This window comes from Gaeumannomyces tritici (genome assembly GCF_000145635.1).
Source record: "Gaeumannomyces tritici R3-111a-1 unplaced genomic scaffold supercont2.6, whole genome shotgun sequence".
Classification (NCBI taxonomy): domain Eukaryota; kingdom Fungi; phylum Ascomycota; class Sordariomycetes; order Magnaporthales; family Magnaporthaceae; genus Gaeumannomyces; species Gaeumannomyces tritici.
Genome location: NW_008804550.1, coordinates 63,437 through 80,837, shown reverse-complemented (window position 1 = coordinate 80,837; position 17,401 = coordinate 63,437). Strand labels below are relative to the sequence as shown.

The 17,401-nt window shown below is 57.4% G+C and overlaps 6 protein-coding genes across 6 annotated transcripts; 5 read left to right on the top strand and 1 right to left on the bottom strand.

The window, feature by feature from the left end:
* The first annotated feature begins 228 nt into the window (after nt 1-228).
* Nucleotides 229-2,705, top strand: GGTG_10395 (T-complex protein 1 subunit beta). Its single transcript, XM_009228268.1, has 4 exons — nt 229-457; nt 541-695; nt 776-2,150; nt 2,241-2,705. Exons 1-4 carry the CDS (start codon nt 455-457, stop codon nt 2,298-2,300), a joined length of 1,593 nt encoding a protein of 530 aa, XP_009226532.1. The 5' UTR covers nt 229-454; the 3' UTR covers nt 2,301-2,705.
* Nucleotides 2,706-2,951: 246 nt separating this feature from the next.
* Nucleotides 2,952-3,395, top strand: GGTG_10394 (hypothetical protein; the record flags this gene model as incomplete). The annotated part of the gene is made up of 3 exons (XM_009228267.1): nt 2,952-3,016; nt 3,126-3,261; nt 3,336-3,395. The coding sequence occupies 3 exons, from the start codon at nt 2,952-2,954 to the stop codon at nt 3,393-3,395; spliced, it is 261 nt and encodes an 86-aa protein (XP_009226531.1).
* A 635-nt stretch (nt 3,396-4,030) lies between these two features.
* On the top strand, nt 4,031-8,404 carry GGTG_10393 (hypothetical protein). The gene is made up of 4 exons (XM_009228266.1): nt 4,031-4,841; nt 4,909-4,967; nt 5,045-5,400; nt 5,478-8,404. Exons 1-4 carry the CDS (start codon nt 4,801-4,803, stop codon nt 8,070-8,072), a joined length of 3,051 nt encoding a protein of 1,016 aa, XP_009226530.1. The 5' UTR covers nt 4,031-4,800; the 3' UTR covers nt 8,073-8,404.
* GGTG_10392 (hypothetical protein) lies at nt 8,297-9,909 on the bottom strand (the record flags this gene model as incomplete). The annotated part of the gene is made up of 2 exons (XM_009228265.1): nt 8,297-9,749; nt 9,869-9,909. The coding sequence occupies 2 exons, from the start codon at nt 9,907-9,909 to the stop codon at nt 8,666-8,668; spliced, it is 1,125 nt and encodes a 374-aa protein (XP_009226529.1). The 3' UTR covers nt 8,297-8,665.
* A 1,485-nt stretch (nt 9,910-11,394) lies between these two features.
* Nucleotides 11,395-12,637, top strand: GGTG_10391 (hypothetical protein; the record flags this gene model as incomplete). The annotated part of the gene is made up of 1 exon (XM_009228264.1): nt 11,395-12,637. Exon 1 carries the CDS (start codon nt 11,423-11,425, stop codon nt 12,635-12,637), a length of 1,215 nt encoding a protein of 404 aa, XP_009226528.1. The 5' UTR covers nt 11,395-11,422.
* Nucleotides 12,638-14,231: 1,594 nt separating this feature from the next.
* GGTG_10390 (Delta(12) fatty acid desaturase) lies at nt 14,232-17,064 on the top strand. Its single transcript, XM_009228263.1, has 2 exons — nt 14,232-15,969; nt 16,071-17,064. Exons 1-2 carry the CDS (start codon nt 14,919-14,921, stop codon nt 16,469-16,471), a joined length of 1,452 nt encoding a protein of 483 aa, XP_009226527.1. The 5' UTR covers nt 14,232-14,918; the 3' UTR covers nt 16,472-17,064.
* Nucleotides 17,065-17,401: the final 337 nt, after the last annotated feature.

The following is a 17,401-nucleotide window of genomic DNA, read 5'->3' as shown; positions in this document are numbered from 1 at the left end:
TGTTATTTATTCCTATTCCTGCGCTTGTAGCCCTAATAGCCTTTCTATTGTTTAGGCGGGTGGACTGACATCTTTTTTTTGTGGTGGGCGCCGGTGGTTGCGTGTGTCCTCGTTGAGCGCTAGTTCGAACAGCTCTCACCGCCCGCGTCCTCAAAGTGGGCCAGGATGTGGGCCAGAACCGTAATGAGGGGCTCAAAAAGGTACCAGCTACCCCAGTCGGCGCGTGTGCACACGCAGAAGACTGGTACTGGATACACGAATGCCGCCTTGGGCACTCCAGCAATCGGTTTCTTGGCCTGATTATTTTCTTTCCTCCCCGCCTGTCGTAGCTGAAGCTTGGTGATAGTACGGATACATACGCTCCTGCTGGCATCCCACAGCTCCGACACTACTTTCAACGGGCAAGGCAACACCACGAACGACACCTCTTGCCCTATCCTTGGTGCAGATAAAAATGGTATGTCTGTGACTCTGACCGCTGCCCCCGTTCTCTCGGCAGCGCGTGGGGTATCAGCTAACCGGTGGCTTCTCATCCTCCAGTCGTCCTTCAGTCCCACCCAGATCTTCGAGGAGGGCACGACAGAGGAAAAGGGCGAGAATGCTCGTCTTTCTGCCTTTGTCGGCGCCATCGCTGTTGGTGATCTGGTCAAGAGCACCCTGGGCCCCAAGGGCATGGACAAGATCCTGCAGTCGGCGTTAGTGTCCCGCGGCGTGACGTCGACGTCCATGACTTTCTGCTGTGTCATATCTAACCGCGGCATCACGGCGAGCGCAGGTCCACCGGCGAAATCATGGTGACAAACGACGGCGCCACTATCCTCAAATCCATCGCCCTTGATAACGCCGCCGCCAAGGTGCTGGTCAACATCTCCAAGGTCCAGGACGATGAGGTCGGAGACGGCACGACCTCGGTGTCGGTGCTGGCCGCGGAGCTGCTGCGCGAGGCCGAGAACCTGGTCAACAAGAAGATCCACCCTCAGACCATCATCGAGGGCTATCGGATAGCCAGCAGGGCGGCTCTCGAGGCCTTGGAGAAGTCAGCGGTCGACCATAGCACGAACCCCGAGGCGTTCAAGAAAGACCTCATCGCGATCGCCAGGACGACACTAAGCTCCAAGGTGCTGGCACAGGACCGTGATCACTTTGCCAAGCTCGCATGTGACGCGGTGCTGCGGCTGCAGAACTCGTCAGACCTGAGCCACATCCAGATTATCAAGAAGGCCGGCGGCAAGCTGAGCGACTCTTTCCTGGACGAGGGCTTTATCCTGGACAAGAAGATTGGTGTCAACCAGCCCAAGCGGTTAGAGAAGGCCAAGATCCTCGTGGCCAACACTTCCATGGACACAGACAAGGTCAAGATTTTTGGCGCCCGTATGAAGGTCGGTTCAACGAGCAAGCTGGCCGAGCTGGAAAAGGCCGAGAAGGATAAGATGAAGGCCAAGGTGGACAAGATCAAAGCCCATGGCATCAACTGCTTCATTAATCGCCAGCTCATCTACAACTGGCCCGAGCAGCTGTTCACCGACGCCGGCATCATGTCGATCGAGCACGCCGACTTTGACGGCATCGAGCGCCTGGCCCTCGTAACTGGTGGCGAGATCGCGTCCACGTTTGACCACCCAGACCAAGTCAAGCTAGGACAGTGCGACCTAATCGAGGAGGTCATCATCGGCGAGGACACACTGATTAAGTTTTCGGGTGTGGCGGCGGGCGAGGCCTGCACCATCGTGCTCCGCGGCGCCACCGAGCAGCTGCTGGACGAGGCCGAGCGCAGTTTGCACGATGCCTTGGCCGTGCTGTCACAGACGGTCAAGGAGCCCCGCACGACACTGGGTGGTGGCTGCGCCGAGATGGTCATGGCTAAGGCCGTCGAGGGCGCCGCAACCCGTGTCGAGGGCAAGCGACAGATGGCGGTGGCTTCCTTTGCTGTCGCCCTGCGCCAGCTGCCCACCATCCTGGCCGACAATGCCGGTCTAGACTCTGGCGAGCTCGTGGCACGCCTGCGCAAGGCCATCTACGACGGCATGACCACATACGGCCTCGACTTGATGACGCCTGGTGGTGGTATCGCGGACATGCGTGATGTGGGTGTGATCGAAAGCTACAAGCTGAAGAAGGCAGTGGTGTCATCTGCAAGCGAGGCGGCCGAGGTAAGCTTGATCTCCTGCGTGGCTTGTACTCAGATTCCACATGCGTTTCCGCATGCGTACTCCAGTGTTAACCAGAAAACCCGATCACAGCTTTTGTTAAGGGTCGATGATATCATTAGGGCAGCACCGCGGAGACGGGAGAGGCACTAAGTTATTGTCCCTGCCTCCCGAGCAGGAAGCTTCTCTGGCAGCAGTCCTTTCGAAAAAAGCTGTATTATACCATAGACGACGACAGCCATGGGCCGGCTAATGAGAATAAAATGGCAAAATACCCAACCCCACATGGGTTTCTCGCGGTGACATCTTGACGTTTTGGAGATGAAGATGGCAAGATACAGGGTGACATATACGAGGTAAATAGGACAGCGTCGACGTGGATAGATTGTGTAAGAGACTAGTAGATTTGGCTGGACGCTGCCGAGATAAGGGGCAGGTTGATGAGGGCTTTCTGATGTGCTGCCGGGAGCGACATGTATTGTCCCGACCGTGGATTCCGTGACATAGTTCGCGACTGAGGGTATTATCTGTTATAATTGAACTGCGTGTGTTGGTGACGATTTATTGTTGTAGGTTGCCAGAGAGGTCCGAGTTCTTTTCCATGCTAGCTGGTGGTGTCGTGTGACAGGCAACCCACACGTGATTCAATCGAGTTCCCAGCTGAAGCCTCCATGACGTTGATAGCGCAGGGGAAGAGAGCCATTCGACGACCCACGACGAAAAAGTCGCGCCCACGTATTCTGATTCCCTGTCGACGGCCACATAGTAAACTTGACGACAATCTGTCGCGCAATCCACAGCAACATGGCTTCGCAGCCCTCAGACGAGAAGGATCCTTGGAGCGACAAGCACAAGCAAAAGTTTCGCAGGTACAGCTCCGCCCGCACCGTACACTGCTCACTTTCGAACCGCCCTCGTCGTCATGATGGCCACATGAGGTAACCTTCTCGCCCGCTTCTTATCGCGACCAACTTGTAGCAAGAGCAAGAGCGAGTGGTATGACCCTTGCCAGGAGGCGGCGTCCAAGAGTATCCAATGCCTTAACCGCAACGGCGGGGACAGGGCCATGTGCCAGGACTACTTCCAGGCCTACCGTGACTGCAAAAAGAACTGGGTGCGTTGCCAGCGAGCCCTTCCTACTGTCTGCCTATGCTCGCCGACTGGCCGTATGCTAACAACCTAGGCTAGATCTCCCGTCGCCGACACGATGTTGACAAGCCGGATCCGACCCTGGCACCCGAGGCATGACGTGTTACTCGACATCTAGCGCGCGGCCGGTGCCGGACCCATGCAGCTCCCAGCGGGGGTTTACACGCTGTGTCTCTCCTCACACGGCGCATCTGTCGGTCGGCTTCGTTCGGGCAGATGGAGGAGGCGGCAGATCCAGCCCCCAGCCGCCAAGCTTGCCTGTACGACATGTAAGATAGCTGATGGCCAGCACTCATATCACGCACAGCCCGAAAAGGTTTATGTCATCGTGCTAGCATATAAACCAGCGATGCGAGTTTTGACCAGGACTAGCCGTATTGGCTATTATCACGAGTTTTTCCTGTGGCTGGGCCGCTAGTCATGGGCGTTGATAATGCCACACTTCCCGACAGAGCAGACACATGGTCGCAAGGCACGACTTTATGCAGCGAGATGAGGCGTTGCGGAGGAAGTCCGAGTATCTCCTGGCTATTGGGAGCAATAAAGAAAAGACTCTCAAGTTCTGGGCTCAGCCAAAAAGCAGGAAGACCCCACTTTTTACTGTCCAAGCGAATATCGTGTGAGCGTGGTCGCATGCATGGTATTTTCTGACCACACCAAACCCGGACCAGAGGAGGCACCCCCGCTCGCAATACCAACTAGTGCGAGCTGGTTTCTGGACTTTTGTCGAGTTGTTTCCAGCTCTTTACGGCGAGGTCGTCTTTGGACACGGCGAGCTTGGGTTCGCCGGCTCGGACTCGAGTCGTCTCGGAGGGGGATCCCCGTTTTTAGAAACGGGGGCCCTGTTGGCCTTTTGTCGCGCTCAAAATGGATTTCGTCTCGGACCCCGGCAATCCCATGACGCAACGTCTCATGGCCAATATCGACCCGCTGGCTCGACCTTGGAAGAAACGGGGACCCATCATGATGGCGGCGTCAATGCTTGTTTGCACATCTCCCTCGTCGAGACCGGCCCGCTCCACGGAATGGATCTGCCCCGTAGGCGAGCACTTTTCTGTGGTGGTGGGTAGGAGGGGATCGATCTGATGCTTTCCGTCTTGTTTCCTTCCCGCGTGGCGCAAAGTCTGTTCTGAGCTTTTGTGATATCAATTACTCCCACATCAGGCACATTTATGTCCTGTTCAGCAGCCGCAGCCGCCGTGGCGCCCAACTCCGAGTCCACACCGGCAAGCCCCTTCCCTGCCTCCATCGCGGCGCCCACCTCCCCGTTCTGGCGAACCTCACTCGAGTCTTGGTGCAGGAGCAAGCTCCCATGGGAAGGGTGGCGTTCCGGCTCTTTTTAAAAGTGTCCCATGCCCCCGGCCCTACGAGCGCATCGATACCCGGCGCCTGGCTACCGCATCGGAACGACGTTTACAATCCCATGTTCCCAGACATCGCTCCGTCTGTGCACTGCTGCACAGCGCATCGGTGTTAGCCCGAGACAAACTAAGCGCGCGGAAGAATGGACAAGAGGCGGCACCTCGTTGACCTCCTGGCCTTGGGGTGCGTGGGCTGGACTGCTGGAAGAGGCGCTCCGCGCAAAGAAGAAAACATGCTGACCATACAACAGGGGTCTCGTCGCAACCACCAGCCGCTTGGGCGCCAGCTACGACAGTAGCATCGGCTTCGGTAAGTCGCGATATCTCTGGGCTCCTTTTGAGTTTGTTTTGGACATGCGCTGACCAGAGTGTCGAACACACTACCAGAGCGACCGATCCACCTCTTCGTCTTGGCCGTCCTCCTTGTAGCCGCCATCTCTTTCGCCCTTTCCCGAACGTCCCCTCCTGATCCGACATCGGCCGGCTTCAGCGTCGTTTCCCAAGATGAGCCAGCACTGCTCCCTGCGCCTCGCAAGCTTTCAACACGCTGCGGCTGGGCAAAAAAAGTCCCCGGATCTCGCTTCGTCCTCCTCGTCGCAAGATGGGTGCCGCAAACGGCTGTCGCGCGAGCCCTCGGGCGCATACCTGTGAAAGTTTTGCTGCTAGCCTTGATGTTGGCATCTCGCGCCCTGCTCTTCTGGCACGTCACCAGATTTGTGCACTGCTCGTGGAGCTCTGCCCAGGTATACTACAGCCGCACGTGATTAGGCGTTGGGCTTCCTTGTGTCCGTGACTGACACGCGCTCCCCCCACAACACAGTACTTTCTTCCCTTGTCCGTGTTCGTCTCGGACATTGCCCTGCCCGCGTGCCGTTCACGACAGCTACGACTTCCATTCAGCAGATATGACCCTGAGGAGGAGACAAAGGAGATGCAGGATGATGGCGCCAGGCAGTCCGGGTTATATCATGTGGCCAGGGCCCTCGCCTTGGCGTTCGTCTGGGGTCTGGCAGCAACACGAATGGAATCGTTCTGGGAGAACCGGACGGGCACTTTCTGCCCGCGCGGCTCAGCCCTGGGGCCGTCGGTCTCGGTCGCGCAGCTGATCAGCTTGGCTCTCGATGCTGCCATCTTGACCATACTGTCTCGCACTCGTGTGGACAGCGCCGGCGGTCGGATTGCTGGAACAACTTCTTCCTGCTGGGCGCTCCTGGCAGCCGCGTGCTCCATCTCTGGCGCCGCACTGCTTCTGGGAGCTGCCATATTCTTGAAGTTTACCAACGACCCCCTGCGTGGGGCCATGCTAAACGGGGCCGAGATGCCCGAGATGGCCTTGGACACCATTACCGTCGTCACCCTGCTACTCTCGACTATCCATTTGTTGGCAGTACTGTGCCCAGCAACGGTAGCGCTCATGATTGTCGGGCTGAGCAGCTATGCGCGCCATCTCGTGTCACTGCCCGACCAAGTCCTGCCCCAGTCAGGATGGGCCGCCGTTGCCGTCTTAGGTATTGCTCTGTTGGCCATCACTGCACTCTTGCTGAGGTTGGACAGGGATGCTCAGCTGTCGCATCGATCGCACACCGCTGATACACTAGCGTACAAGGCGCTTGTTGGGTTGTATCTACTTCTCGCGGTCGTCGCCCTCGTATCGTCGGTGTCGTCGCAGCTCTCCAGGGATGCAGTGTTGCGAGACACACCACCGCTGACAGCGCTGATCTCAGATGCCAACGCTGAGGCACTGCGATGGCAAGGGCAGGCAGCAAGCAGCAAAACGCTCCAGGAGGCGGTCGAGGCGTACCAGCAGCGGCACGGCATCCCGCCGCCGCCCAACTTCGACAAGTGGTACGACTTTGCCCTGGGGCACAACTCGCCCGTCATCGACGACTTCGCCCAGATCAGTGCCGACCTGCTGCCCTTCTGGGGCGTCGAGCCGTCCGTCATCCGCAAGCAGACGAGCCAGATGCTCGAGGACGGGTCCTCGTCCATGATCGGCGGCCTGAAGATCCGCAAGGGCGATATCGAGCTGTCACCGCACACGCCGGGCACGCACAGGTGGATGATGGAAGGCCTGGCCAAGATGATCCTGCCGTTTGCCAAGTGGTTGCCCGACCTGGACCTTGCTTTCAACCTCGACGACGAGTGTCGCATCGCCGTTCCGTACGAAGACCACGAGCTACTGCAAGACTCGGCGCGCAAGGCGCATGCCCGCCTCTCTGCCACCAGTACGGGCGGCATGGCCACGACGTTTGAGGCGGGTAGCGTGTCATGGCCTGAGCCAGAGAAAGAGTCGATGAGCCCTCCCCTGTTCGTCGAGTACCACGCCGTCCCGGTGTTCCGTGACTTTGTAGCCCCGACCTGCCCACCAGACTCTCTGGCCAGAACGTGGCGCTGGTGGAACCGCAAGGAGACGTGCACGCGCTGCGCTGCGCCGCACAGCACCCTCACGTCTGCGGGCACCGTCGTGTCCAACTGGACCTTGTCGGGCGATGTGTGCCACCAGCCGGACCTCGCCTACATGGACGGCTTCCTGCTCTCGCCGTCGACCATGCGGTCCACGCGGGACCTGATGCCCGTCTTCAGCCAGGCCAAGATCCCCGGCTTCGCTGATGTCCTACACCCGTCGCCGTGGAACTACATGGGCAAGGCGCCCTACGACGCCGACGACGAGGCCGCTGACGCGCCGTGGGCCGAGAAGACGAACGGCGTATTCTGGCGCGGCTCCGCCACGGACGGGTTCGCCGACCACGGCGCCTGGCAGTCATTCCTACGCGCCCGCTTCGTCGACGGCGCCAGGACGATGCGCGAGCTGCTCGCGGCGCACAAGAAGTCAGCTGGCGGGGCCGAGCAGCAGCAGCAGCAGCAACAACAGCAACTCAGCATCAACGTGAGCTTCGTCGGTGACTTCGCCCGGTGCGGCGACTGTGATGCCGAGGCCAAGCACTTCTACGGGCCCGGCGACGGTGCCGCAACGGCGGCCTCGGTGCCGTTCACAGAGCACTGGCGGCACCGTCACCTCGTGGACCTGGACGGCGCCGGCTTCAGCGGCCGGTTCCTGCCCTTCCTCGAGAGCAGGAGCCTCGTGTACCGCGCCGCCGCCTTCCGCACCTGGTACGAGGAGCGCGTCCACCCGTGGCGCCACTACGTGCCCGTCGACCTGCGCCTCGGCCGCTGGCTCTGGGACCCCGTCGCCTTCTTCGCCGACCCAAGGGGCCCTGGCCCCGCCATCGGCGAGGAGATGGCCCTCCGCAGCCGCGACTGGGCGCGCAGGGCCCTGCGGCCCGCCGACATGGAGGTCTACATGTTCCGCCTGCTGCTAGAGTGGGGCCGCGTCGTTGACGACCGGAGGGAGCGCATGGGCTTTGTTCTGCCTCCTGCCTCCGCGTCCTCGACGTCTGCTGCGCCAAGTTTTTGAGTAGGGTGGAGATAGTTCCCCTTCTTCGTTAGTTTCCTGTATAGAGTTTTGCTTGTCTGTCTTATTCTAGTGGTATTGGCAAGTTTTATATCCTCTGGCCGGCTGGTTAAAACGTTTCTCTGCACTGGGTGGGATGTATTTTTCTTGGATAAACGACCGAGACATATACCATGTCTGGCCTCCTTGGCGTCATCGGAGTTGTCCTACCATGGGCATGTGTAGATCGCGGAGAATAGAAGTATGAGTTAGGCCGTTAGGGTTCTGGACCTTCTGGCTCGCTCGGTGTCTATGCTGATTACCTGGGATACAAACACGCCTCATGGGCATTACCACAGCCTTAAGAACCCACAAGCAAAGGAAAGCAGTCCAAACCTCCCATCCTGGCTGCTCGACCTCACTGCCTCCTAGAATACTCCTCCATATTTGGCAGAAATCCTTTCCAAGTCCACTCCCGAAGCTTCCCCCGCCACAAAAAAAAAGTGGAAGTAGCTCTAAGCCCGTCCGTCTATACTATCTTAACATTGGGGAACAGGGTTGGACTCGCAGCTGCCTCTCCTCATTTGAGGAGCTTCTGCCTCTTCTCTTCTCCCTTCTCACTGAAGGGTCTTCTGCTTCCTGTCCCTCTTCTTCTTCTTTTCCTTCCTCTCCCTCTTTATCCGCCTCTCGTCATCACACAGCTTCTTCTTCCTCTTCTTGGGCGGAGGAGCCTCGTTCTCCGACGATGACGATGACGATGACGACGATGACGACGGCTGCTCCTCCGCCTCCTTCTCGGACATCTCCCGCTTCAGCTTGGCAGCGCCCATTGCCGCCGCGTAGGTGTCCTCCCACTGCTTATGATGAACGTCCGCCGTGCTTTCGCGGATGGCGTGGGACTTCGCCGCCTCCTGCAGTCTCTGCTTCACAGGTTTGCAGCCATAGCTCTCACCACCCATCACCGGGGCTTCGGGGCGGGGAGACGGGGACGACGTAAAACCTTCCAGCACTGGAAGCCCGGGCCGGGTCCTCGAAGAGCCCTCTCCATTTCCCGCCACCGCCCCGTGGTTGGAGGGCGAGGACTCCTGGACAGCAGCGATGCCCTCAAGCGGGCCCAATGCGTGGTGAGGAGTATCGCTAGGCGTGTGTCTAGGCGTGCGACCATGCCCGTTGCTGGCCTGGATCAAGGCCGCCGAGTTCCTATTGTTTTGAATGATGAGATCCATTTGTTTGGTAGTTAGGAACTCTCGGTGGACCGACATGATCAGTGGAATGCCTATGACAACTTCGGCCTGCTGCCAATCAGCCCGAGCGGCGTCGGGACTGCTCAAGACGACATGATGGGTCTCGAGGGTGCCGATAGCCGCATGCAGCAGCGAGTCCACCGTCCGGCTGTCAAGGTGCTTAGCCTTGTTTGCCACGGCACGTCCCTGGCCCAGAGCCGACGAGACACCGATCCAGCGATCGGCCGCTCTCTCAAGGTCGGATCCGGGGTCCATCTTGGCGCCTGGAGCGCGCCGGTCCCGGCAAACTGATGCCAAGTGAGCACGAGTCTTAATGTCAGGCCCAGTGAGGCCTTTCACCCCGAAGCGTTGCTCGACAAGTGTCGCAATTTTGTCGAAGAACGGCTCATCAGCCGTTGGATCATACTCGTCGCCATGCTCGGTCATCAGATCCAATATCTTGATGCGCATTGCCTCACTGACGAGTGGCTTTTTCGGAGTCCGGCTTGGCTGTGTTAGAAGGTGATGTCAGTCTTTATGCAGCAAGCAGTAAGGCAATGAAAGGATGATGCAGTTGTAGAACAGAGCTCTGCTTACCTCGGCGGCAGCAGGAGGCTGTGGGATGTCTGAGTAGCCATTTCGAGTCGGCCCGACGTAGCTCACGCCATTTCCACTGTAGTACAAAGTCTGCCCACCGCGCCCTCGCTTGCCAGATTCTCCATGACCGTTGCCATCGACGCCCCAATCTGGACCCTAAGAGGGTATTCCAAGTAGTTAGCCAACAAGCCTCGGGTATTCAGCTGAGATATCGATATGTTGCGAAGTAGAAGACCCAACGTGAAGCAGAAAGCTCAACACGAAGTAAAAGGTGCAAAGCGAAGTAGGGTAAACAAACCTGCCGCATGGAACTAGGGGCCGTAGGGGCATTCGGCGGCGGCTGGGACCCGTGAGCCTTGCCGCCACGGGCGTAACCATGTGAAGACATTGCAAAAAGTCAGGTGGATAGCTGGCAGTGATGCTGACAGAGCTACTGAGTCCCTAGCAATGGATCTAGGAACCCACATATGTTCTCGTGGGCGGGATAGGAGTGAGAGATGTTGCAAGAGACACCCACTTCTGGGTGGTGGGGGGAGGTGGAGGTGGGGGACGGGAGATGGAAGACTGCTGGAGGGCCTGGAGACGATTTTTACATCAGCCTCGGCGTCCACTGCCGGGTGGCTCTGACAGGAAATATCAGACAAAACTGAGACTAGCCAGCCGCTACATGGCCCTTCCCTGGGCTGCCCCTTCCCCTCCAAAAATTTGCACACCCAGCACAAAAGTCACAATTTCTTCCGAGCACAAATCTTTTCTCTTTGGCACCAAGCCTGCACAAGCCCTACTTCTTCCCAGGACCTTCTCTTATTCTCAGAACCTACTCTTCCCAGCACCTGCTCTTCCCGCAACCTCTGCACCCACTGTCCATTGTGTACAGCAGTCACTCTTGTAACAACCTCTACCCGGGCCTTCCTTCCCCGCCCACGAAAACATACGTGGAATTTCTAGATCCTTTACTAGGGTCTCAACAGTCCTTGCCTGTGTCACTGTTACTCCTTCTTGCCCACTACACTCCTTTCAAGTCTGTTCCAATATCTACATGGATATGACTTTGCTTCTTGCTTAGTTCCCAAAGCGGCTTCCCTGCGTTACAGCCGCCCCGCCCTTCAGCTCGTCCAGCCTCTTTTGCTCCATATTCTCCGTCTTTCATACAATGGATTGAGGCATGCCAGGCCAATCCAAAAACGGGATAACCACCCCTTTGGAGACACCACTGGCGCTGCGCAAAGCTATCTGCCAGCGTGCTGAAGAGAGAAGACAGGTAGAGCATCGGGCTCTCCTTGGGAAAGTCACCACCACGCCACGGACAAAGGTAGGCCCAATAGCCTATCCTATGAAACGAGACACGAAATACTTACAAATTCACCTCGCTTACCGTCCCAGGCACGACGAGAGGAGGCTCATAGGAGCTTTGAATCCGTGCTAGCCGAGGACAGACTCGCGCCGCGCCGCGCCCGGGGCCCTCTGTTGAGATTCCCATCAGTCCAGGCGCGGGGTGAACTTCGAGGACACGGCCCACCAAGAGACAACCACTTGAATCCAGAAGTGATCGTCATGGGTAAACGACATGGAAAGGAGGTGCCAGTCACCGTCTTACCTCGCAGGGCCCCCCCTCAAGCACTCGCCAAACCACCTGTACTTCCGGCGAGGCAAGCCAGGCCGAAGTCTCGGGTCGTGGAGAGGCGGGAGCGTCACCCTCCAGGCGCCCGCCTTTCATCGCGGAATGCAACCTACCAAGGCGACGACGGCAAATCGGATTCTGAGCAAGAGGATGAAGACGAGGGTGGCGATGAAGAGCGCGAAGAGGAAGACGACGAGGGCGATGGCTATGCTGAGGCTCTGAAGTTGTTCGAATTCAGTGAATCTGTCTCCGCAAGCGAATCTGACGACCGCTCGGACAACAATGAGGAGCCGTGGTCCGGTAACCCCAGCGAGGAGGACAAACTCGCACTTCTTCGCGAGTTCGTATTCCAAGGCAACGACTGGTACAAGGGCCTACGTCGTGGCCGCCCTCAGAATCGCGACATGCGCTTCTGGGAGAAGGTCCTTCGATCATTGGGCAAGCCTCGGCCGTTCTCTACCTGGGCGCAAGCAGCTGCCACCTTCCGCCGCGTTATTGGCCCCCGGCGAGCGAAGGCCAATAACGGCACGCGGGCCAAGAAGCCTCTCGCCGGACCAGAAGGCGAGAAGGACCGACTGATCGACAAGTGCATCCAAATATGCAGCCAGCGTGACATCTTGGAGGATTTTGTCGGACGTGGATATATCAAGCAAAGGTGCATTCGTGAGATTGTCCGCGACGGCTCTCTTGAGTGTATTCTCAAGGGACTACTGGCTGATCACTTTGGAGGTGCTCATGCCGGCCAAGACCACAACCGCAGGAACGAGAGGGCAGAAGATCGGGCGGCTGAGCATGGAGACGGGACGGACGGCGATGGGCCGACATCGGAGTCTGGCGAGTCTGATGCCGCCAACAATTCCTCAGAATGGGAGGAGCCGCGCGATGGATACCACACGCCGGCTTCATCTCCGCCCCTCGTTCGATCGGTCAGGGTCCAGCATCGGTCAAAGAAACGGGGCCGAGAAGAGAACGAGACAGTGTCTGAAGAAGAGCCTTTGTCGAAGAGGATTGCTGCTGGTTTTGCGAAGATCATACAGGAGTCCGAGAAGGCGGATTTGGCCATGCGCCGAAAGAGGGAAACTGAAATTATGGAGAAGGTCGAAGCCATGATGGCCGGGCTGGGCAAGGGAAAGGCACGGGAGATGTAAGATCCTCTTGACGGGCTTCTGCTGGGAGAACTGTCTAAGCCAGCAACATTCTGGATTGCCACGCAAGTGGCAGAGATGCAGTGGAAATAAGAACGGGAAGAGCCAGTGTAAACTACCATCTTTGGCATCATGTGGAGGTGTAATCGCCTTTGGGTTAGCCTTCTACTTCCGTGCTTCGCCCATCATCTATCTCCACATCGTCTCATTCTTAGAGTCCGTTCCCGGTTCCTTTTGCAATCGTCCTTGTTAGAAAAAACCGAGTTGATTCATCGAGTTCGACAACTCTTCCAGCTCCTGTGTCGTGACCTTGAAGGCTGTTACCAGTATCCACAAGCCTTCACCGCCTGTGACGTTCCCGGGGGAAAGGAGCGGATTCGGCAAGTGGGTTCCATGTAAAACCATGCATCCAATCAGATGTACCTCAACAAATCATGCAGCCAGCCCCAACAGAACAGAAAAGAACAAAGATGGAAGGAGGAAACAATACCAGAAACCCGCAAACCCCCAAGCATGGTTGAATTTAAACCATTTAACCTCCACAATGGCATCACTCGACTGCACCAAACATACGAGTGTCGTTTACAACGCCCTAGTGCTCGTGTCTGGACGGCCGCATGTCCTGTCGGCCCGGCCCAACGCCGTCCAGGCTTGTGATGTTGTCTTCACAAGCTTCCGAAAGTCGTGGGGCTCCAAGTGGATTGGAGAAGGAACGGCAAGACTTGGTCATCCCTGCTCCGCCACCCCGCACCCTGGATGGCGGCTGATGGGACAGGGATCACGATGAAGCGGCCCGGCGGACAAGTGATCATGCAAGATGTCCCTAGCTCGAGGGTCAATGCAAGACGATGCATTACGGTAACTGTCCGTACCAGACAGCTTCCAGCTGCGCAAAGAACCGTGACTGTCTCGACGGACCCGACTTGCAGGGCAGTGAGGCCAGAACTAAACCGGATTTGTACTAGTTACCCAGCAAAATCTGCGTGTGGGGCGTCAGCTGCTGGAGCACAGGGCGGTCGAAGGAAGCACCCAAGTTCGATGGGATTTGAATGATGGCACATCTTCCCGCCTTTCCAAGTTTGGAAGGCGGTCAGGAAGAAGGACCAAAGCGGGAGGGACCCCTGATGATAATCACGACTGCAGCAACGCGCTGCCCCTCCAGCGTATTCCAACAGAATGTCTCGACAGCACCATAAGCACATGTTGCCGAGCGAGTGAGGTGGCACCAACCGAAAAAAACCACCCAACCAAAATAGGGGCACACTTCAAAAAAGCCATTTATCAACAACAAAAAATAGGAATTGCCTGCTTTTTCTATGCAATTTAGTGGGCAGTCAAGATTCTAGCTAATTAATGGCGCCTTGAAGCCGTGCTTTTTTAGGCGTAGAATGGTGCTGAGGCATAGCGAATTGGGTTTGTTTTGATTGAGATTGATGCTTTTTGCTATGGAGTTTGTATGGGGGAAAGGGTTTAGTGGCTCGTTTTTTTTTTCGGTTGGTGCCGGACTGCTGAGGTTTTTGCGTGCCGTCGTCGAGGGCCCCTGTTTGTCGTGCCACCAACATGTCTTCAAGGAGGGGGGAAGGAAGTTGAGGAATTCCCCGCCATTATAAATTTTAAAATTGAGGACAAAACGCATGGCTCATGTCAAGTGGGAGTCAATAGCTTTTTTTTTCTCCCAGTGGCAAATCGATCCTCATCATCCCTTGCGCACCGCTCCAGCTGCAGCAGTCCGCTAACCACAGACCGGGGCTCGGACTTGCCGCTCAGTTCGTCAATCCTTGTGGAGCGCTGCAGCCGGCATTGAGCCAGCGACTGCCCCTGGCGGCAGCCCTTGGCGGGGACAGAGTCGTAGCATCGTCCCCAACAAATCCAGACACGAATCGAACCTAGCACGGGGGTACAACTTGCCGCCGAAAAGGCAAGAGCAGATTTTTTTATTGTTTTTTTTTTATAGATAAACCACACCCGAGGAAGGAGAAACAAATAAAGCCACCGCCGCCGTCAAACCCAGTTCTCCATCCTGGCTCCTGGCCTCCCCTGCCTAGTCTTGTCTGCTGCTGGCTCCGGAAACCAGCACGACCGGCCCTCCTTGGGTATTTATGTCTTTGCACTGCCCTTGATTCCAGCGACCTCGTGCTGGAACTCTAGATTTATTCGCCAACGACGGTTACTACTGGTGAGGCCACTACCTCTTTTTGCTCGTCTCGATTATTCGAGGGGGTTCTCGGCCAGCAGAGCAGGTTGAAGTGAATCCCACCACCACCACACACACACCACAACCACGATGCCCTCAACCAGGTCAACATCGGCCAAGGTGCAGGGCCAGGACCCCGTCCAGCGCCGCACCACCACCAGCGCCGACTCGGATGTCTCGGCGCCCAATACCGCACTTCACTCGCCCATGGACTCTCCCCGCCACTCGGCCTCGTCCACCTCCCTCTCCTCTCTCTCGTCGGCCGACCCCGCAGAAAAGAAGGCTGCCGGTGCCCAGCAGTACGGCAAACTCCTGGACACGTACGGCAACGTCTTCGAGATTCCTGATTTCACCATCAAGGATATCCACGATGCCATCCCGAAGCACTGCTTCGAGCGCTCCGCCATCCGCAGCCTGAGCTACGTCTTCCGGGACATGCTCCTACTTGGAACCACTTTCTACATTTACTACAACCATGTCACCCCCGAAAACATCCCCTCCAAGCCCCTCCGTGTCGGGCTCTGGGCTCTGTACACCGTTCTCCAGGGCCTCTTCGGTACCGGCCTCTGGGTTCTGGCCCATGAGTGTGGTCACCAGGCCTTCTCCCCCTCCAAGACTCTCAACAACCTGGTCGGCTGGATCGTCCACTCGGCTCTCCTGGTCCCTTACTTCAGCTGGCAAATGTCCCACAGCAAGCACCACAAGGCCACGGGCCACATTGAGCGCGACATGGTCTTCGTGCCCCGCACTCGCGAGCAGCACGCCACCAGGCTCGGCCGCATGGTCCACGAACTCTCGGAGATGACCGAGGAGACCCCCATTTACACTCTCCTGCACCTTGTTGGCCAGCAGCTCTTCGGATGGCCCCTGTACATCATCGCCAACGTGACGGGCCACAACTACCACGAGCGCCAGCGCGAGGGCCGTGGCAAGGGCAAGAAGAACGGCTTCTTCGGTGGCGTTAACCACTTCAACCCTAGCAGCCCCCTCTATGAGAACAAGGACGCCGGCAAGGTGCTGCTGAGCGACCTCGGTATCGGCCTTGCCATCACCGGGCTGGTGTACCTCTGCCGCACATTCGGCTTCCAGAACATGCTGGTTTGGTACTTTATCCCGTACCTCTGGGTCAACCACTGGCTGGGTAAGTTTTTGGCTTGGCTCCTCCCCCCGTTGCGTGAAGTGGAGGGGGTTTCCCTGACGGTTGGGCCTGTCATGTTAAACGACTAACGAGACAAACGACAGTCGCCATCACCTTCCTGCAGCACACCGACCCTTCGCTGCCGCACTACACGGCTGAGGAGTGGAACTTCGTCCGGGGCGCCGCCGCCACCGTCGATCGCGAGTTCGGGTTCGTCGGCCGCCACCTGTTGCACGGCATCATCGAGACACATGTGCTGCACCACTATGTTAGCACCATCCCGTTCTACAACGCCGATGAGGCCACCGAGGCCATCAAGGGTGTCATGGGCAAGCACTACCGCAGCGACACGGCCGGCGGACCTGCCGGTTTCCTTGCTGCTCTGTGGAAGAGCAGCCGTATGTGCCAGTGGGTTGAGCCCAGCGCCGAGGCCACTGGTGCCGGCAAGGGCGTCTTGTTCTTCCGCAACCGCAACAGCATCGGTACTAAGCCTATGAAGCTATAGGCTCAGTAAAGGAGCCAAGTCGGAGCTATAACTCTGTCAGCTGACGCAAGGACAGACGGTTCCTGGCCCAAGGCTTCTATTAGCCGACAGACTCGTTTCGGATTGGTAGGCGGCGCTTGGGTTCCTGTTAGCATACGAATTCCAAATGGGCATGTCCAGTATTGGGGTTGATGGCCTTGTCCACAGCTCTTGGCAATTCTCGGCCGCGGCGGCAGCCTTTGCCTTTTCTTTTACTGTTACTTTTCCCCTATGTTATGCATCATCGATCGTATATTCAGAGAAGGAAGCCGTCGGGGACACGAGCTCTCTTATTCCAGGCAGACAGACCGGCGGGATGGCTGAGACTAGATGAAGGTGGTGCAAAGACTTAGAAGAAGGATGATGAAGCCCGAAAGCAGAAGAGGCGGGTTGGGGACGATGGCCAGGCTAGAGAGGCTGTGGATTGGAACATTTTGGGAGGTTCGCTTGATGGCGTCACTAGGAGTTTATGAACGCGACATAGATTATGACTTTTTCCACCTTGGCCCCACCACGAACGACTATGTGACTGACGACGTCAGGTTTGTAAGTAGTCGGCGGAGAAGAGAGATTTGTAACCTGGCTTGAGAAAATCAACAATGATATGGGCATGGGAAGTCCGGGAGTTCCGAATGCGGAGAACGAGTAAGTGAGCACCTTTACTCTTGCTCGCCACCTACCGTTCCCCTCCCGCCCGACAAAGTGGCTGACTGAGTTGCTATGGAAAAGTGACCGCACTGCGCAAGGCGAAGCCTGTCCAGGAGGATACGATCCATCACTCAAGAGCCTGTACAAGAAAACAAGAATACAACGCGAAACAAATCGATCCGCTTTGAGACTGGGCGTATTAAAATATGTATCCCCGTGCCTGAGCCCCTCGGAAAACACCTCATTTCGATGAGTTCCATGTCT